At 33.2% G+C, this 19,676-nt stretch overlaps 2 protein-coding genes and 1 non-coding gene across 8 annotated transcripts; all 3 read left to right on the forward strand.

Annotated features, from left to right (window-relative positions):
* Positions 1–316: 316 nt before the first annotated feature.
* Positions 317–4,500, forward strand: LOC100805017 (zinc finger CCCH domain-containing protein 32). Of its 5 annotated transcripts, none has more exons than XM_014762894.3 (7): positions 317–730; positions 847–989; positions 1,374–1,436; positions 1,550–1,669; positions 1,758–2,048; positions 2,140–2,451; positions 3,873–4,500. In XM_014762894.3, exons 1-7 carry the CDS (start codon positions 637–639, stop codon positions 4,230–4,232), a joined length of 1,383 nt encoding a protein of 460 aa, XP_014618380.1. In that variant the 5' UTR covers positions 317–636; the 3' UTR covers positions 4,233–4,500. The 5 variants fall into 5 exon arrangements, with proteins under 5 accessions (XP_014618380.1, XP_014618381.1, XP_014618382.1 ...); XM_014762895.3 differs by having other exon boundaries at positions 318–730; positions 3,866–4,500; XM_014762896.3 differs by lacking the exon at positions 3,873–4,500 and adding an exon at positions 3,290–3,528 and having other exon boundaries at positions 318–730.
* Positions 4,501–11,734: 7,234 nt separating this feature from the next.
* On the forward strand, positions 11,735–16,781 carry LOC100807676 (BTB/POZ domain-containing protein At1g03010). Of its 2 annotated transcripts, none has more exons than XM_003536202.5 (4): positions 11,735–12,216; positions 14,049–14,115; positions 14,459–15,658; positions 16,142–16,781. In XM_003536202.5, the coding sequence occupies exons 1-4, from the start codon at positions 12,125–12,127 to the stop codon at positions 16,667–16,669; spliced, it is 1,887 nt and encodes a 628-aa protein (XP_003536250.1). In that variant the 5' UTR covers positions 11,735–12,124; the 3' UTR covers positions 16,670–16,781. The 2 variants fall into 2 exon arrangements, with proteins under 2 accessions (XP_003536250.1, XP_006588602.1); XM_006588539.4 differs by lacking the exon at positions 11,735–12,216 and adding an exon at positions 13,603–13,952.
* A 2,819-nt stretch (positions 16,782–19,600) lies between these two features.
* TRNAR-ACG (transfer RNA arginine (anticodon ACG)) lies at positions 19,601–19,673 on the forward strand. The gene has a single exon. It is a non-coding gene; the product is annotated as a tRNA-Arg (tRNA).
* Positions 19,674–19,676: the final 3 nt, after the last annotated feature.

A 19,676-nucleotide genomic window follows, 5' to 3' on the forward strand; every position in this document is an offset into this window, starting at 1 on the left:
AGTTGTTGAAAAATAACTTGAAAGCTCGCATAAAATACGTGTTATCTAGCTTTAAATTGGCAATAAATAAAATCGATATTGAGTCAATTCATGAATTATACATAGCTAAAATTGAATTAATTTAATTAATAAATTAAAATCTTGAGTGATTCATGAAGCAAGTTGAAGGAATTAATTTTCAAACCATGTTTGTGAACCCTACTCCCAACCCAAAGGAGGAAATAAGCGGAAGGACATATGCGTCATTTTAGAAAAGGATGAGTGTCGGTTACCGGTTAAGTTAGAACTCCGTTTTCCGTTTGAAACTAAGAATACATTCGGCGAGCATTTTGGTGTATTTGGCGGGTAGGCACACACCCCAATCCCAAACAAGGAAAAAGCGAAAATAAATAAAAATTAATAGAGAAAGAAAATGAAGCTGAAAAGTCCATCAGAGCACACTAGAGAGTAGAGACCGTACAGTCCTAGTCAGAGAGACACACAACACTACACCAAACCAACGCACGCTTGTACAGTGAAGTGAAGCTGTGGAAATTTCCTTCGAGGAAACAAGACAACCTCGCCGATCTCACGGAACATTCTAGTAGCAACCAACGAGAATCTTCACTTCAAACAACCAAACACTAAATCGTTTGCATGGACTTGTACGGTCGGGGTCAGGCCAGAAATGGATCCAACCCGGTGAACCAGCCTGAATGGCGCTCGCCGGGCACCGACACTGGCCTCGAAGGTTCGATTCCCCTTTTCTTCCCATTCTGTTAGGGTTTCCTTAATGTGGAAGTTAGGGTATGCTAGGTTAGGGGTTTTGTTTCTGTCTTCTAATTAGGGTTTTGATTTTTGTTGTAGAATCGATGTGGCATTTAACGCTGGGTGGTGGTGAATCTTACCCGGAGCGACCCGGTGTGCCCAATTGTGTGTATTACATGCGAACCGGTGTGTGCGGATATGGTAGCAGGTGTCGTTATAATCACCCTCGCGATCGTGCTGCGGTAACACTTTCCATCGTTTTGCGATAATCTGCATTAGGTTATAATTTCATGAAACACTCTTGCTGCTCTTTGTTTAAGTAGTAGGCATCAATTTCATGCCTTTTTTGCCCCTGATTTTCCAATGTTCACTTATTGTGTAGTTAAGTTTTTTTTTTTTTTTTTTTTGGGGGGGGGGGGGGGGGGGGGGGATGTGAATTATGACATTCTCAAATTCGAAGTGAGAATCTAGATTAGGTGATAAGCTGTTTTTTGTGTTGCATAAACCCATTTTAGCAGGAAGGAATTGGGATTAGAAGAATGTTCATGTAGATAACTAGTTTTTTATTCCTTCGTATTGCTAGTGTATAAGTATGAATTGACTCAGTTGAGTCAAATGTTGCTTAGGTTGCTGCGGCAGTAAGAGTTACAGGGGACTACCCAGAAAGGGTGGGGGAACCTCCGTGTCAGGTATAGTTTTTTTTTTTCTCTCCCTTAAATTATTTTTTTCATTGTAAATCTGGAGATTGTTATGTTTCCAATTTAAAATGGTTATACTAATTCTTGTTCTTTCTGATGAGCAGTATTATTTAAAGACTGGAACCTGTAAATTTGGTGCATCCTGTAAATTCCACCATCCAAAAAATGGAGGTGGATATTTAACCCAAGCTCCATTAAATATTTATGGATACCCGTTACGGCCGGTTTGACTCTTCTTTTTGCTCTTCTGCTCGTTCATGTTACCTACACCAAATAAATGTAATGATTAAACCATGCCTTTTGTTTAAACAGGGTGAGAAAGAATGCTCCTACTATTTAAAAACGGGGCAGTGCAAATTTGGTATATCTTGTAAATTCCATCATCCTCAACCTGCTGGCACATCATTGCCAACTTCTGCACCTCAATTTTATCAACAGGTGCAGTCTCCCACGGTTCCTCTGCCTGAACAGTATGGAGGAGCATCCACAAGCTTGAGAGTGGCCAGGCCTCCTGTATTGCCTGGTTCATATGTACAAGGGGCTTATGGTCCTGTACTTCTTTCTCCAGGGGTTGTCCAATTTCCTGGATGGAGTCATTATTCGGTGAGAGGGACATGTGTGTGTGTGTAGAGAAAAGTCAAAACATTTTTTATTTCAGCAGTTGCGTTATTCTGACATTTTTAAATTGGTGCAGGCACCTGTAAGTCCTGTGCTATCTCCTGGCGCTCAACCTACTGTTGGGGCCACTTCTTTATATGGAGTGACCCAGTTGTCATCCCCAACATCAGCTTTTGCTAGACCATATACTCCTCTGTCCTCTACTACCGGCCCTTCAGGAAGCAATCTGAAGGATCAATTTTTTCCTGAAAGACCCGGTGAACCTGAATGCCAATACTATCTGAGAACAGGGGACTGTAAATTTGGATTAGCTTGTCGATATCATCATCCTCGGGATCATATTGTGGCACGGCCACTTCTTAGCCCTGTTGGACTTCCTTTACGTCCGGTATGTATGGTTATTCACTTGATTTGATTATTTTGTTTAATTGTCTGTTTTAGATTTATTTAAATTTTAAGTTGTGTATAAAAATGGAGTAACTTAACAGAATTTGTCATAATTTTTAATGTTATCCATATAAATGTACGTATATACAAAAGTATGAATAAAGCATCTATTCTGCTCAGGGAACACTACTTATATTTCCTACTTATTAGAAATCAAAATCTGTAGGTAGTCTAGACAAGCTGCTCTTTTGTGCCTTGGGCCCTGATATTATTAAAGTATCCCTGCTTAGCAATTAACTCGTAGCCTGGCTTCAGGTGCACTAGGATCAACATGGACAGCAATCGATCAGGAGTAAGAGACAATATTCAACTTTTGCTTTGCACAATTGCAGAGTTGGCTCTTTACAGCACATGATATATATATGTATATATCATGCCCTCCACACGAGCCTTTTTGGCTTGAAATGTGGAATTCAATTTCTTATTTAGAAGAATGGGGATAGCTAAGATTGAACTCATAGTCACATGGTCATAGAAGCCATCATTTCATGTCAAAAACCAACTTTCGTAAATAGTTTAAGCTGTTGAATAAGAGCATGTGATTGTATTCTTTTTCTTTTCTATATATATAACAGTCCTAATGTAAAACCTGCTATTCACTCTATCTTTCTTTTTAAATTAATATGGTATAAATGTGACTTGCTATATTCCGTATGTCTGAAATTTAAAATTCTGTTTTAAACTTAATTCTACCATGCAAGTGATGGTTAAGGCTTTTGAGTTTCCAACTGACAAGGCCAATGTACTGATAATATGCATGCATGATGCCAATTTTGTAGCGTGGTAGTTTCCATTCTATCTTGAGTTGAGGTTTGCATGATTGATGTTACCTCATGTTTGGGGGATACGAGATGGAAACATAGGATCTGAACTGGGGACTACATCAGAAAGGGTTTGGATTCATCGATACATTGGATGTAAATTTCTGTTGTGGTCAACTATATTTCTGCCTTATTAAGGCAGCATGCTATTTTCTCAGCTATTGGATATCACAACAGCACAAGTTACTCAAATTCAGGTAGCCTTGCATAGACTTACATGCAACAACCTATGCAGTTGTGCACACTTGTGATCAGAATGCATGTGGCAATACTATTATTCACAACGGAGTTACCCACATGTAGCAATAGTGATCACAGCATAATCAATTCATATACTTGTTTTTCCTCTCATTTACACTAGTGGTTAGAGTTCAGTGGCTGATTAAAGGATTTATGTTATTGGTTTGAAGCATTGATTTTATGTGGAAGAATTAATTGTTCTTAAGCACATTCTCGTGTTTTGTTTCAGCATTGCAATTTATGTGTTTTTTATTTTTCATTTTTGGGATTTTTCTTAATTAATTCGTTTTCTAGAAAACAGGGGGTTCAACCTTGTGCATTTTATTTGCAAAATGGGCATTGCAAGTTTGGCTCCACGTGCAAATTTGACCATCCTTTGGGATCTACGAGATACACACCATGGGTATCTTCTTTCATTGATGTGCCAGTTACTCCATACCCAGTTGGGTCGTTGCTCTCTCAGCTGGCTCCTTCAACAACATCTTCAGAGCTTCGGCCTGAACTGATGTCAGGGTCCAAAAAGGAATCCCTTGCAGCCAGAATATCTTCTTCTGGAAATAGTTCTGGTACTTCTGTGGGTCTAATTTTCTCACAAGGTGGGTCTGTTTCGCTATCTAATGTGCAACTCTCAAGTCAGAGTTCCGCCCCCTCTAAGCAGTAGCAGAAGCACCAGACAAAGCCGCGAGATACGGGAATGCAAACTTGAAAATAACTCATTATCTATTGGATGTGATTTCACAAGCCTCCATTACTTCTGTCTATAGTCCTCAGTACTTTGAAGGCAACTGTTCAAAGTTTCACATTCGCTGTTGAAAATTCATCATCCAATCCTGTTTATAGCCGATACTAGGCCATTCTCTTTTATGCTCATCTCATCTGATTATATTAGTATTTCAAATAAGCTTCAATAGAAAACTCCATATTATCTACTCTTCCTCTCTTCTGCACATTACTACTATTCTTTGTTTATAGCGTTTGTGTGATGATTGTCATTACATTTATGCGTGTTTGAGACAAGGCCTAGTCCCTGCCCTACTAAGATGATGAGAGAGCTTATGTTCCAGTTCAGCCACTGCTTAACTAGTTTATGGATTTTTTTTATTTATTTATTTTTACCAAACTTACATACACTACAATTCTCTCTCTCCCTCCCGAGAGAGATATATTCTCCTAAATCTGATACGCAAATTGGCGATTTTACATTCTTGGAGGGAAAATCGAGGTTGGCATTTTTTTTTATAGTTTTTTTTAGATTATTATTGGATGGACTGTCTGTACTGGATTAAATTATTTTATTTTCTTTTGAGATGTATGAAATCGCGCTTTAGATGTGGAAGTTATAATTATTATAATTTTTTAAAATTGTATCCAAAATATGGAACTAAACACACTAATATACTAACTCGATGGTGCGTACAGTTGATGCTGTATAGCTTCTGCATCTTAATTCTTATCTGTCTGACGTACGTATATACGCGGAACACACACACAGAGTGAGAGAATGGAACACTTGAGGGAGGGAACAAAGAGTATCTAACACCTGTCTAACACTTGAGAGAATCGGAACACAACAGATGGTTAAGCTATTGGATATATATTAGGGGTATTATTAAAAGAAACCTTGTGTTTATTTTACTGGAAGCAATTTAATTCAACTAAGATAGGATAGGATTATAATGGGTAACAAGTTTTTTTTTTCTTTTTGTCTCATGTTAGAGATTATGAATGTCTTTCAACTAACTGAATCAAAAAATATAATTTTGTTCAGTGCGTGACTGTTGATCTATATCTATTTTTTTTTGCACATGAATAAAATTCAACATGAATTATTTTACTAAATAAATTGTTTTTCTACAAAATTCCTAAGACACGAACAACATGACATCGCCTTGTATACCTGAGACTTGAATTTGAAATTATTGATCAAATCAAGTTAGAACAAACTTCTGCTTTAATTTATACCCGTGAAAATACATCTGTTGAAATATGCCCATTGTTGAATTTCTAAAGAAATCGGTACTTAACTACCAACCCATGATTCTTGGGTTTTAAAAAAATATTACAACTATAGTAACAGAAATATTAAGAACACATTTCCTTATAAACACTTCTCAAAATAATTTTTTTTATCATGAAGTGATATTTATATATGGAATACACCTTGTTGGAACACTTCTCAAAATATATTTTTATCCTGAAGTAATATTTATTTATGGAATATACCTTATTGTGAGGGCAACTTTTATCATGTATGTGCTCATAGTTCCTTATTATTTTTTACGGAAACTATTTCGTACTAATGAAAAAAAATATATAGACTTGACTAAATTATTTAGATTTTTTTCTTTATTTAAAAAAATCATTTGAGGTTTATTTGATAATAAAAAATTGTTAGAAAAGTATTGTATGATGGGGAAAGATAGGCCAACACAATAACAAACTAACAGAGTAATAAGCAACAAAACATGCTAAATCAATCATATCAAAACAAACCCCTAATGTACAATAGAGACAAGAAGATAAAATCTCAAAATATAGAACAGATAATGCGAAACACAGGTCTCTCTCTACAAATATATTTTCTGAGATCCAACTGCATAATGTACAATCCGATCCAACGGTGAACGAATCCACAATTTCAATTTAAAAAAAATTAAAAAACGTTCTCTAGTGGATATGCAAAAATCACAATGATTTTCTCTCTCCTTCTTGATTTTCTTGATTTTGTCTTCCAATGATTTGTACCTGTTTTTACCATCTCGAGAGTTCCTCTCATTTTCTCTAACTCTTTAATTTGACCCTTCTCCACTTAAATAAGTGAAATATATGAGTGTTCTCATTTGAACTTTTATTCTACAACCCAACATTAGATTCATTTTAATCATAATAAGAGGAATCATCTCATGTAGCTGGATACTATTTCTTGTATCATCTCACCGTGTAAGGTCATCATAACTCATTGGTTACCACGGTTTGCCATCAAATCGCATAACAATGTCATCAGTTAACTCATTGCAATGGTTTGTATGGTTTACCATCAAATCATATAACAATGTTATTAATTACAAAAGGGTGGTGGGTCAAGACAGGTTCCTGATTTTCATACTTGTTGCCTGTAACTGCATGCTTGCCTTGATCTAGTGGAGACAGTCAAGTGCCAGTGAAGCCCATCCGTGAATGATTTCAGGATTCTTAGGAGTACAAAACCAAGTGAAATTCTCTGTTGCACACGCTTTCTGTTAAAGATTTTTAAATTAATAGCTAGTACTTCTATTTCTATATTTCACTGAATTTTTTTTGTATGACTAATGAGGCTCTCCCAAAAACTGTTTAAACTTTGAACAAACTAGATTAATTCATTTAACTTATTTTGGTTATTTTTAATAGAAAAAATTATTACAAATAATAATTTTTGTCGGTGCTTCCTCTTCCGATTTAGTGACTAAAATAAACTTAAAATAAAAATGTTGCTCTTTGCTTTCTTATTTTTGTCGGTGCTTCCTCTTCCGATTTTGTTATTTCTTTCTCTCTCTCTCTCTTGATTTTCAATTCCAAAACAAGGGTATGAGTAATGTAATTAAAAGATATTCCTTTTCTAGTCTCACTTGGAAGTTGGAATCCATAAAAAGGCTATAGAATTGGGGGATGATTCTATATGTTTACTTAGAAAGAAAAAACACAGGGGAGGATAAGGACGTGCGGGAATAAAAAAAAGTTCATTCAATTCTATTCTTTTGATGGCAGATATACAATGGTTATGGGAGTTTGTGGAAGTGGCTTGGTTCATTTGGGACATGTTTCAATAGGGGTGACTAGCAATTTAGGTAATGAGTGAATAAGTATGAGGCAAAAGAAGAAATTTAGTGCCAATTATTCTCCATTCTTCTAATGGTAGAGATGTGGTAGCTATTAAGCTATGACTATGACTACTATACGTTTGTAGTGGTGGCTTGGTTCTTTTGGCACATAGACGCATAATTCAATAGGGTGGTTGATAGCTTTTGGTATGAGTGAATGAGCTTGTGTTTGACTCCTCCATAATGTTTTCTGTTTTCACGGGTAAAAGATTAGAATTATACCAAATTTTTTCCTACGTATGAGTTTCGTGTGAGATTAGATAAAATTTCGTTTTGCATCCTCATGTTTATCTCCATTTTAGAATACACAACTTGAAAAGTAAGAGTTTCACTTTCTTCCTATTCTCAATTAGACGTTTTCAACATTATTTCTTTTTTCTGTTTTGGATGTATATTATTTTACACATTATCTCCACAATAAACTGAAAAATTTATCCTTCAACTATCTATCACCCCTTTATCTTTATTTGTACACTTGATTTTCTTAATCACCCATCCCTTTCAATATATCCTCTTTTATTTTTATCTCTAAATTGAATTTTAATATTTTTAAAAAAATGTCAATAATTAAAAATAAAAATATATTATAAGCTAAATTATTCATTGTAAATACAAAATATTATTTATATATTGTTTTTTATAAATATTAATTGTAATATAACTTATATATATATATATTAAAAATGATTTATTATGAATTTTAGTTATATAAAAAAAAACATTTTATCTTATGTCATGTACGAACTGAAATTCTAGCACTAGTTTTTTTCTTCTAGGAAGAAAAACACATATTCACTATTGCTGTGGTGAGACAAAAATCACTAAATTAAAAAAGCATAACTAGTTATGGAATCAAACACAATCTCATGTTCTACCATGTTTTTCTTATGGACTCTAAGTGAATTTAAGTAAGTTCACCTTTTACATGATCCATATATACTTCTCCATTTTGGAACCATTTTTTCTTAAACCATTTTTTCTTAAGGCCATTTTGGAACCAAAATCAATTAAGAAAAAAAAATGTAGAAGAGTAAAGGAAGTACTTATTAATGAGAATTGAATAAAAAGAACGAATCCTATATTTCCTTAAATTCACCTTGAAAGTAATAATTGCTCATAGATTCGCTCGTTGATCATCGTAATTTAATGATGTTAACATTTAGTAGTCTGATTGAAAATATTCAATTCGCCCATCTTATACCAAAGATTGTACACTTAATTTGTTATGAATTTTCAATTTAGTAGTTAGATTGAAAGTATTCAATATTTATAAAAAAATTATTAAATAAAATAGATTTAAAATACATTTTTAGTCCCATTAATTTTACAATTTTTTTTTATTTTTCATCCTTGTAAGTTTTAGTCATTATAAATAGATTTAAAGTATTTTAGATAACACTTTTTCATTGTTCAAAAAGTTATCTAAAATGTCTTAAAAATTAAAAATAAAATAAATATAATTTGTAAGGACTAAAAATACAAAAAAAAATTTGCAGCCATAAAAATAAAAAAATATTAAATTTCAGATACTAAAATATATTTAAACCAATAAAATAATAAGTTTGACAAAACTTAAATGCATCACCGCTCTATATTACTTCTCTATATTCAAAATTGTTCTTATTTGTGCCACTAACATCATATTTAAGTTATGATTATTGATTAAAGTTTGTGATTCGTGACCTATTGGTTTGTGAAAATATGAAATAATTAAAAATAAAAAATGAGCATAAGGCAAGACTTCTACGCTTTGTAAAAAGATGAGTATTGATTAAACATTTGCAACATTCCCAATAGTACAAGTCAAATAGTAAATGAATTTTTTTACAAAAAAAAATAATAAACAATATTCCATTAAAGTGTATTTTTCATTTAATTATTTTTATTATTAAAGATAAATACTAAGTAATTGATAACAGCTTGACATCTGGTTAAGCAATTGAACTAAATTCATTTGATTTTTTTTCTCTTTATTTAATATAGAAGAAAACTTCTAATTTTATTATTGAATTCCCAAAAATTTTTCTTTATATATATATATATTAAAAATTCAAAAATTAATATAAGAACATTAAATTTGTAGGAGAGATATTCACGCGCATTTATATTAGGAAAAAAAAATCTATATCATAGGAAAACAAGTCAAATTTTCCTAATACATGTTGGTGTAATTATGTTAGTGACCTCTCTCGTGTGAGAGTGACAAATGGTAAGAAAGGCACATGTTGTTGATGAAATACATACATTTTATATAATTGAGTCGAAGGTTAGCTGCATACACATTAATCCCTGCGATTGAAGGTAGACATTTAGTCTGTGTACCCACTCTCCAAGATTTAAACAGGTAGGGTCACATGTTTTCTGCATATCATGAATCATGATTGTGGCCACCATCTTTCCACACCTGCACTAATGATATTACTGAGTCTCTTTCACATCCCTATGTGTGAAAAAGAGAAAAACCCTCTTTTGCTGTGGCTGTCCCATTTGTCCTCTTCCCATTACCATAGAGAAATAATGCTTTTGAAGAACTACAGTAATTTTTAGCTAACCATTTATTATGCCTTTTTTTAAAAAAAATGAAAGAAGCTCCATAATTGATTATTCTTCACACAACCGCTTCATAATTGATACCTAGAACTTTAATACATTTCTTTATGAATGAATAGAGCTAGCAATAAGCTATTAGCCTATTAGTTTCATTCATCTACTTTAGCTTTTACAACAAAAGCTACTTTTAAAAATTGAAAACAAAAAAAAGTAAAAATGTTTAGATGGACATTATGTGTTGCTATGAAAAGTTGTATCATTAAAATGGAAGGCATAGTGAAAGGGAATGGATGTATCATTCTTAGTTTCAGTCTTACCTAATTGAAAGAAATTAATGCAAATTGATTCCCATGTCTGCAGACTCGGTACAAGAATCTGCTGTGCCTTAACCTGCAAATCAAATTTAGACTAGCAAAATATGGCACCAAACAAAGAAACACTTTAATAGCACACCCTCCTTAAAAAAATTTGGCCTAACTAAACTAAATCATAGTTGTGCTATGGGATCTCACACTTTTAGTCTTGAGCTTTGACACACACGGTCCACTTTGAAGTCAGAGTGCCCATAACAAGGGAGCAGAAATGGCATGCCATGAAGGAGAAAAGAATAAAAAGTTATGCACATTTAAGATTCTTTTACTATTTGATTCTAATCTGCTTCATGCTTTTAGTTCCCTCTAGTTAGATAGGAATAAAATTTCAGAGTTACATAGGACAGGACCACCTGCCAACTGTACTTATTAGTTATTTTCTTTGGAATGAGAAGCTGTAAAGCCTGTAACTTTGGCTCAGATAAATTGATCCTTTATGAAACAAAATTATCAAACACAAAGTGATTGAATTAAATGAAGACCACACTCACTTAATCAAAACGTATGAAATTGCTGATTACCTACCATACAATAAAAATTTGATGGCCTAATCATGGATACCGGATCGATGCAATCTAAAACCATTATTGTTCCCACAGTTGTCACATTGAGTAGTTGTGATGATCACATTAATGTCAATAAATCTATATCATGAACTAATATTCATTTAATACGTACACAATTGGAGCTATTACATTCACCTGTCTCTAATTTGTGTCCTTTTCCTGTTCTCTAATTAAAAGTAAGGCATGGTTAAAAAGTAACACTCTGGTTGTTAGTTTTATTTTTTTTTTCAAGTTTAATTGAAAAAGGACAATGGGATAGGAAATGAGAATAGGTGATTTGGTTCCGGAGATGACACAACTACGCAAGTTCTCATTTGGCCTTCTTTTCTGACTTAGACAATGCACTAAACTTCAATAGTCAATGTTTAGGTGCACGTTTATTTTATTGTTGCGAACAGACTTTTGGGACAAAATGAGGTTTGCAAAAACATCCAGACTATTTGTTTTGCAAAACTGAATTTGTGGACCATTAGATTTATCTTAGAATTCTTGCACCGCATTTTGAACGAAAATCCAAACATAGCCTAGGTTTGCAAAAAAACACATCTACTACTTGCAAAATCACTTTGAAGTAATGGAATTGGAATTTTACATCAGATGTTGCATCAGGCAAAAAAATTCCGTTACTTAAGTCAAAAACATAGTACGTACGTATCTGAGCTAATCATGTCTAATATAGCACGGTTCTCATTGTATCATGTAATCCAAGTCATCATTTAGATTTTCCACTTTTGTGGTCTTTACACATAATAAAGGAGTTAATTTATGCTAAATTTATGTGTGTAGCTTTGGCTAGCCATTATTACAGCACCCAACAGCAGTGCAAGGCTTCCGGATTCCTGCAATTTCTTAAGTCAAAAACCATATTAAAAGAAATAAAAAAGTCCACTTGCTCACTACCTTCCACCGAAAAGTGCAAGCACACCTGCGTTTTCCTTGACTTTTAGATTAAAATCATTATAAACACTCATAAAGTATGTTTCAAAACCACCACCTTCCTCTCATCCTTCCCTCCCTTAGTTAGCACTGCATGAGTTCATGTGACTTTCACTCCTCCACAAGAATCTCCCAAGAGAAATGATGCAGAGCTTTCTAGTGGCTTTGGTTTAATTAACTGACATGGAATAGAAGGGTAGCATATCAGTCACCTCACTCAGAGTGACAATTTTTAGTGGGGTACAGTGATCATAATTGCTAAGTTTTGTTGAAATGGGAGTGGTCACTGTTGGAGAATTGAAGACTAGCATCTCAGGGAAGAGGACCTTTCGTCCAAGTTCAAGCATAAGGCATGCCACTGAGTGGTAATATTCTACATCTTCTTGAGTATGTTTTTTAATTTTTTATTTTTCATTATCTTTGGTTGAATTAAGTGTTGTTTGAAATCCTGATTGTTTCTCCTTAATGTCCTTATGAAACATAAGGGTGATTTTTCCTTTCATAAGGCAAAGTGAATAAATGTGTACAAACAATAATGATAAAGCAATTTACATGTAATTTTTAAAAATTTGACTATAAAATTTTAGTGAGGAAAATTTTGCCACTAATGCTTTAATTTCTTGTAAATGACAGGAGAGTTACTTCTAGAAATTGAACTAATGACCCACTATAAACTTAAACAGATCCTTTTATTTTTCCTTGTATAGTCATTTTCAAATATCTATAATTAGATTTTGAACACATAATTGGATTCAAGTGCTCCACGTTAGGAAAACTATAAAACCATATATTCATGTGTGTCACCTATCGGTTTAAGTTTTTGGGATTAATGATTCATGACATGGTAATGCATTTGTCCACTCTTGAAACGCAAAAGGCTCTTGATGGTTCAGGGCACTCCCAAGGTTAATTCTCAGCGGTATCAAGCTTTTGGTGGGTCTAAGTGTCCTTTTCCTATAGGATTGTGAAAGTTCAGTTTTTAAGTAGGAACATCGCCTGGGAAACTTTCATTTTGTCTTGTCGTATTGCTCGTGTGTGTTCATCTCTTTTGTATTCATTCAAATTCTAATTTCCCGCAACTTGTAATCTGACATGGTCCTTCTCACAACCTGTGCAAATTTTATGGTAGAAAGTAGCACTCTTAGCTTTCATGGTACAATTTATACTCTGAGATAGATAGGTATAGATAAAGCTGTAACATGTAACCTTGACTTTGATGTATAGTCATGTTCCTGTACTAACTAGACAACAGTATGGTGCTGCGTGGTGAATGCCCAATCTTGATCTGTCTTCTATGAAAACGCCAATTCATGTTTGTCTGTCAATTATTCTCATGCTTTTGTTATCTTTAGCACCAATGGATATGTTTGAAGAGTTTTGAATGAGTACGGGAATGCTGTAATAATAAGAGCTCACCGACTATCGGAAAAAAGTTTTGGTTGGCCGAGATCTCACGTTGACACGTGATTGATCAAAATAATATATATATATATATATATATATATATATATATATATATATATATATATATATATATATATAAAAAGTGATGGACAATTTTCACTTTATGAGTTAATTTTTAAGATTGAATTAAGTTTTACTTTAAATAAGATGTCAAGATAATATCAAAACTTATCCTGATAATTATTGTTAGGCCTCATGAGTCACCTTGGAGATTTAACACTTATTAGTAATATAACGATCCCAAATCCAAATTCTAAGAAGATATAAGAGAGTAGGCTTAGACATCAACATGACATTACATGTGTGGCTCAAATGGTTTTCTTTTCTTTACATGGGGTGGTCACTGGTCAATGATTTGTATTAATGGGTTCCACAATATAAGCAATCGTGCAATATTAAATTGGACTTAAAGCTCGTGTAGTCGGATTTGTCTGAGGTACTGCTAAAGTAGTCCCACTCATTCTGTATTTATTGAGTTGGGGGCCATTCTGACCTACGTACTTGATCTTGGAAGATTACATTGTCTTCGAGTGTGTGGTGTACAAGACACAAAGTTTTAATTCCATCTTGTACATTTTAATTGCACATACATGCTGCAGCAAAAGACTCTTTCAAGTTCTCTGATAATTTCATTTTGGTAGTAGTAATATGCATAGCTGCAGTTGTTGCTTTATATTGAAATATCATCCATGTCTACGCCATGCAATAATTCAGCCAGGTTTGTAAATTACAGGCCAATATCTGATGTCTCTAGTGATCTCACCATCGAAGTAGGAGCTTCAAGCTTTGCACTTCACAAGGTAAAGAAATTACAAGTTGCCTTTCTAATAAGTTACTTCATATTCAGCATAGTATTCTTTCACTCTCGTAGGTATTAATTGTTAAATAAATGACATATATATTTCTGTGCAGAATATACCAACCATATGTACGAATATTGATTGTTTATGCATGAGTAACACCTTTGAAGAAAATTTCAAGCTCAACATTAGTACACTAGACTAGACATTAACAGCTAGTAATATTATAATCATGAATATAATGCTATATTTTTCATGAATCAGTTTAAAAAGAAAAAACAACAAAAAGGAGAAAAATGATACTGCAGGTCCTAAGTTGTTTGTATTTTTCTTTTCTCTACAGTTTCCTCTTGTTTCCAGGAGTGGAAGGCTTCGGAAAATGTTGTTAGAAACAAAAGATTCAAAAGTTTCGCGCATTAGTCTCCCAAACTTGCCAGGTGGTGCAGAGGCATTTGAGCTGGCTGCCAAATTCTGTTATGGGATCAATGTTGAGTTCACTCTCTCCAATGTTGCCATGCTAAAATGTGTAGCGCATTTCCTAGAAATGACAGAAGAGTTTGCAGAGAAAAACTTGGAGACGCAAGCCGAAGCATATCTAAAGGAGACAGTGCTCCCAAATATATCAAACACAATATCTGTTCTTCACCGTTGTGAATCTCTTGTTCCCATTTCAGAAGAGATTAGCCTTGTCAGCAGACTAATCAATGCAATTGCAAGCAATGCATGTAAAGAACAACTCACCACTGGTTTGCAAAAACTGGACCACAACTTCCCTTCTAAAACCGCCTCAAACATGGAACCCGAAACACCCTCAGAATGGTGGGGGAAATCTCTCAATGTTCTTAGCCTTGATTTCTTCCAAAGAGTTTTGTCTGCAGTGAAGTCAAAGGGACTAAAACAAGACATGATCAGCAAAATTTTGATAAACTATGCACATAATTCCCTTCAAGGGATTGTTAGGGACCACCAAGCAGTGAAAGCATGTTTTCCTGACTTGGAAGTACAAAAGAAACAAAGAGTCATTGTTGAAGCAATAGCTGGCTTACTACCCACTCAATCAAGGAAAAGCCTAGTTCCTATGGCATTTCTCTCAAGTTTGTTGAAAGCTGCAATAGCTGCATCAGCATCCACTTCTTGCAGATCTGATTTGGAGAAAAGGATTGGTCTACAACTTGACCAGGCTATTCTTGAAGACATCCTAATCGCAACAAATTCACATCAAAACACACATGGGGCTATTTATGACACGGATTCAATTTTGAGGATTTTTTCCAATTTTCTGAACTTGGATGAGGAGGATGAAGATGATAATAATGGTCACTTGAGAGATGAAAGTGAAATGGTTTATGACTTTGACAGCCCCGGATCTCCAAAACAAAGCTCAATTCTAAAGGTATCCAAATTAATGGACAACTATCTTGCTGAAGTGGCACTAGACCCAAACTTGTTGCCATCAAAGTTCATATCCCTTGCTGAACTACTTCCAGATCATGCACGTATTGTGAGTGATGGGCTCTATAGAGCTGTTGATATCTTCCTTAAGGTGAGAAATTGCTTCTCCCTTTCACTACCATCTTATTACGACTCTTAATCTCTCTAAAGTTTAAACTATACTATTTTTGTTATTTGCTAGTGAGTGAAATGTGTTCCTTTTGTCCTTCAAGCTTTTTCAAAATTCGGTTTTAATTTCCATAAAAATTTACATTTTGATAGAAACACATGTTATAATTTTTAGTATATGATTAGAGACTTAAACTATGTCATTTCTAGTAAATGTATGGTTTAGAGATTTACATCAACGGACAAAAATCACATAAGTGAATTTGACATTACACTTTAATCAAAAACCTTAAGTATCTGGTTTATGGGACTTTCCTTCACTTATATAGTGTTGAACCTTTTTATTTATGTAGTATTTTCTTTTCATTTCTATCATTTGTACTCCAACAGAATTGAAGCAAAAATTTAACCTTTCATGGTTCTAGTTACCAATTTGTTGATTTTCTATTATTATTTTTATATATAGGTTCATCCAAACATAAAGGACTCAGAACGGTACCGGCTATGCAAAACCATTGATTGCCAGAAAATGTCTCAAGAAGCATGCAGCCATGCAGCACAGAATGAAAGGCTACCAGTGCAGATGGCAGTTCAGGTTCTATACTTTGAGCAAATAAGGCTCCGCAATGCCATGAATGGAGGGCACAACCAATTGTTCTTTGGAGGAGGACTTAATGGTCCATTCCCTCAACGCTCAGGGAGTGGTGCAGGAAGTGGAGCCATTTCTCCGAGAGACAACTATGCATCAGTGAGAAGGGAGAACCGAGAGCTGAAGCTAGAAGTTGCAAGAATGAGAATGAGGCTCACTGACTTGGAGAAAGACCATGTCAACATGAAGCAGGAGCTAGTGAGGTCTCACCCTGCCAACAAGCTATTCAAATCATTCACCAAAAAACTAAGCAAGCTAAATGCTATGTTTCGGATTAACAGTATTAAGCCAGGTTCTGAGAGTCGCTTCCCTTTTCCTAAGAGAAGGCGTCACTCAGTTTCATGACTCCAAAATATGTGTACATTTTCAGAATTAATGTATAGTATATATGTATGATGCATGCAGTGATGGTCACTAATATTGAATTTCCAGTGAATAGTGTTTTTTGTTTTTTGAGTAATGCTTGCTCCTTGGTTAATTTGTTTGGTGACCAAACCTTGGGTGGACTATGCTCAATTAAACTACTAACCTCTGGTTGAGAATTTTTACAACATTCATATATATTATAATATCTATAGAAAGCTAAACACTGGGGACCAGAGAACAGTTTTGAAACATCGAATTTTTGACTTGTTTTCTCAAACATCATAATGCTATATAATGTAAAGAGTTATCGAAATCATAAACAGGTAATTTCTGTGAGGACAAATGTTATAAAAGAATCATTGCGTGTACAAAGTGAGAAACCGTGTTATATATGTAACCCGTGACAAAATTTGCCATGATTATTTCCAACTCCTATTCCATTTATTTATATATATAATGACATGTGACAAAATTAATTTGTCATGATTATTTCCAACTTCCTTTCCATATTTTTTTGGTACAGACTCCTGTTCCATTTTGATATATAGACTTTAGAGTAGCGTCATTTTCACATCCTTAATATTAGGAGCTCACGGATTATTTTAAGATAAATAGTTATTTTTATTTTTGAATGTATAATTTATTAATAAATATGTTTCTGAAAAGAGTGAAGATCATATCTAATTGTAAACATAACAACATATTTATCATGTAATTTAGATGCTTTCATTTTGTAACGCTGGCCGTAGTTCTTCTCGCACACTTCCATTGCTTCCTTTGCCAAATGTTGACTGTTCTTCTTCTTCACGCTTCTTTGAAAAGACCTCTCACTTCTTCCTCAATAAATCTGAGAGGTTAAGATTAATATGTATGCATATTCCTTACAATCAAGCATTAGAGGGTAATAGCCAATAAGTATTTATTGATGAGTTGTTGAAGGATCTATTCATTCCAAGCTCTCAAGGAAGCAACGTAGCAACAAAGCAGGAAAGATGATATTTAGGGAAAAGGGAAATAAAGAAGAAAAAGATTGTGAAAAGAATATCAATGTTAGAAGATTGTCAAGTGACTCCCTTTCCTTACTACAAAATATGTCATTCTGAAAAGTTCTGCTAGTATAGAACTGGAGAAAAGTACTGCAATTCCCTACGACATGGAGGTTTGCAAAACAAAGAAAACCAACAAGGACAACAAGTTTAAGTTGCAAAATACAAGATTTATATTTTGGACAATATATTTTGGATAATTTATATTATGATAGATAAATTATGGTTCATAATCAAAATTATTGATATTATTATGTTTGTTTTAAATTATGTTTGTCAAAATATTTTTTTAAATAATTATTGTGACGTTATATTTATAACGATAAAAAATGATGAAAATCTACCATAAAATTATACTTTGTCCCTAAAAAATAAAATTATTGATATTTTCGTCCAATATTGGTAATTAACATTTTGGTCCAATGGAACGTACTAACATTTAGGTTAAAAAAATTAGTGATAATTTCTTTCAAGAAAAAATATTGACATTTTCATCCAACAAAATACTATTGACATTTACGTCCAAAAATAATATTTTACTAACATTCTCGTCCAATCTAATCATGAGCAAGTTGACAATTAATTTTATGACAAATTTATCGTTTATGTCATATAGACAACTTTTTTATGACGACAGAATATATTTGTTGTATTTTTAACACTTTCAAAGACTAAATTTTACATTTATATTTTTTAGAGACACATTTGTCAACAAATTATATATTCATGAATAAAAATCTATTTACGTTATTATTTTATCTTTTATATATATATATATATATATACACACACACACTGGAATAGGCTGTAGGCAGATATTATTATATTTTTATGCAACAAATGCTTCACGTTTTTCTCCCTTTCAGTATGCAATCACTTATCAAAGGTCTTTCCTTTCAAGTATGACGTTCTGCTCGAGCTTGCGCCTCAATAAAAGTGTGTACAACCTGTACCATCATGGGTTGAAGGGAGTATATCCTACCAAATTCATCATCATAGATTACTTTTTCTCGAATGAGTAGTACGAGTAACTTATGATCTGTCCAAAAATCATTGATGTAGTATTTTTTTTTCCCTTTCTGTCTAAAGTTACATTTTTTTATAAGAGAAGATGCTATTCAAATTGTAAATATTTATAGTAAATTGAAATTAATTTTTCCAGTAAGTTATTTTCAATCCATAGAATTCGAATTCAGATTTTCCTTAAGAAAAATTAGACATACCATCCAAACAAACAGTTGATTGCTTAATGTGGGTTTTGCGTTAAAGTATATAATTATATTTTTAAGAATGATTTTTTAAAATTAAAAATACAATTTAGCAAGAAGTTAAAAGTTGAATTATGAAATAATTTTTTTATTCTTATGTCATTGACATATTCACCTTTTATTATCAAAATAAAAACTAAACAAAATAAAAGAATAATACTTTATGTGAATCAATAATGCATACAAATAATTTTTAAAAATTTAATTAAGAAGAAAATATTATATTTTCAAACCTACATAAAAAGTAATAAAAAAATCCCAAAAGAAAATACATCTTTAATGGAAGAAAATGAGTATTTAACTAAACATGACTTCACACATGCTTTGGAGTTTAGAGAAGAATCCATTCACATAGTTTCCAAACATGCTATAAATATGACAACAAAGTGTTTCAGAAAATACTTATGAATAAAAAAAGAAAAGCAAAATATTGAGAATTGAAATGAGTGGCGGAGCTATATTTATATTGTATTTGAATGAAATAGTATATACTTTACCAATTTTCTGTAATCCGTGCTTTTATCAAGAATTTAGCATATCTCTAATTGAATAAAAAATACTATATGAATACTATTAGGAAAAAAATACCAACAGAAGACTCCATGGCCCAATGGATAAGGCGCTGGTCTACGGAACCAGAGATTCTGGGTTCGATCCCCAGTGGAGTCGAGT

Source organism: Glycine max, chromosome 10, assembly GCF_000004515.6.
Source record: "Glycine max cultivar Williams 82 chromosome 10, Glycine_max_v4.0, whole genome shotgun sequence".
NCBI lineage: Eukaryota > Viridiplantae > Streptophyta > Magnoliopsida > Fabales > Fabaceae > Glycine > Glycine max.

Coding starts and splice junctions, on each gene's coding strand:
- LOC100805017 (XM_014762894.3), top strand. CDS start 637: ATGGACTTGTACGGTCGGGGTCAGGCCAGAAATGGATCCAACCCGGTG. Junction 1,437..1,549: donor TGGGGGAACCTCCGTGTCAG/GTATAGTTTTTT, acceptor TCTGATGAGCAG/TATTATTTAAAGACTGGAAC. Junction 1,670..1,757: donor ATGGATACCCGTTACGGCCG/GTTTGACTCTTC, acceptor TTGTTTAAACAG/GGTGAGAAAGAATGCTCCTA.
- LOC100807676 (XM_003536202.5), top strand. CDS start 12,125: ATGGGAGTGGTCACTGTTGGAGAATTGAAGACTAGCATCTCAGGGAAG. Junction 12,217..14,048: donor ATAAGGCATGCCACTGAGTG/GTAATATTCTAC, acceptor TGTAAATTACAG/GCCAATATCTGATGTCTCTA. Junction 15,659..16,141: donor CTGTTGATATCTTCCTTAAG/GTGAGAAATTGC, acceptor TTTTATATATAG/GTTCATCCAAACATAAAGGA.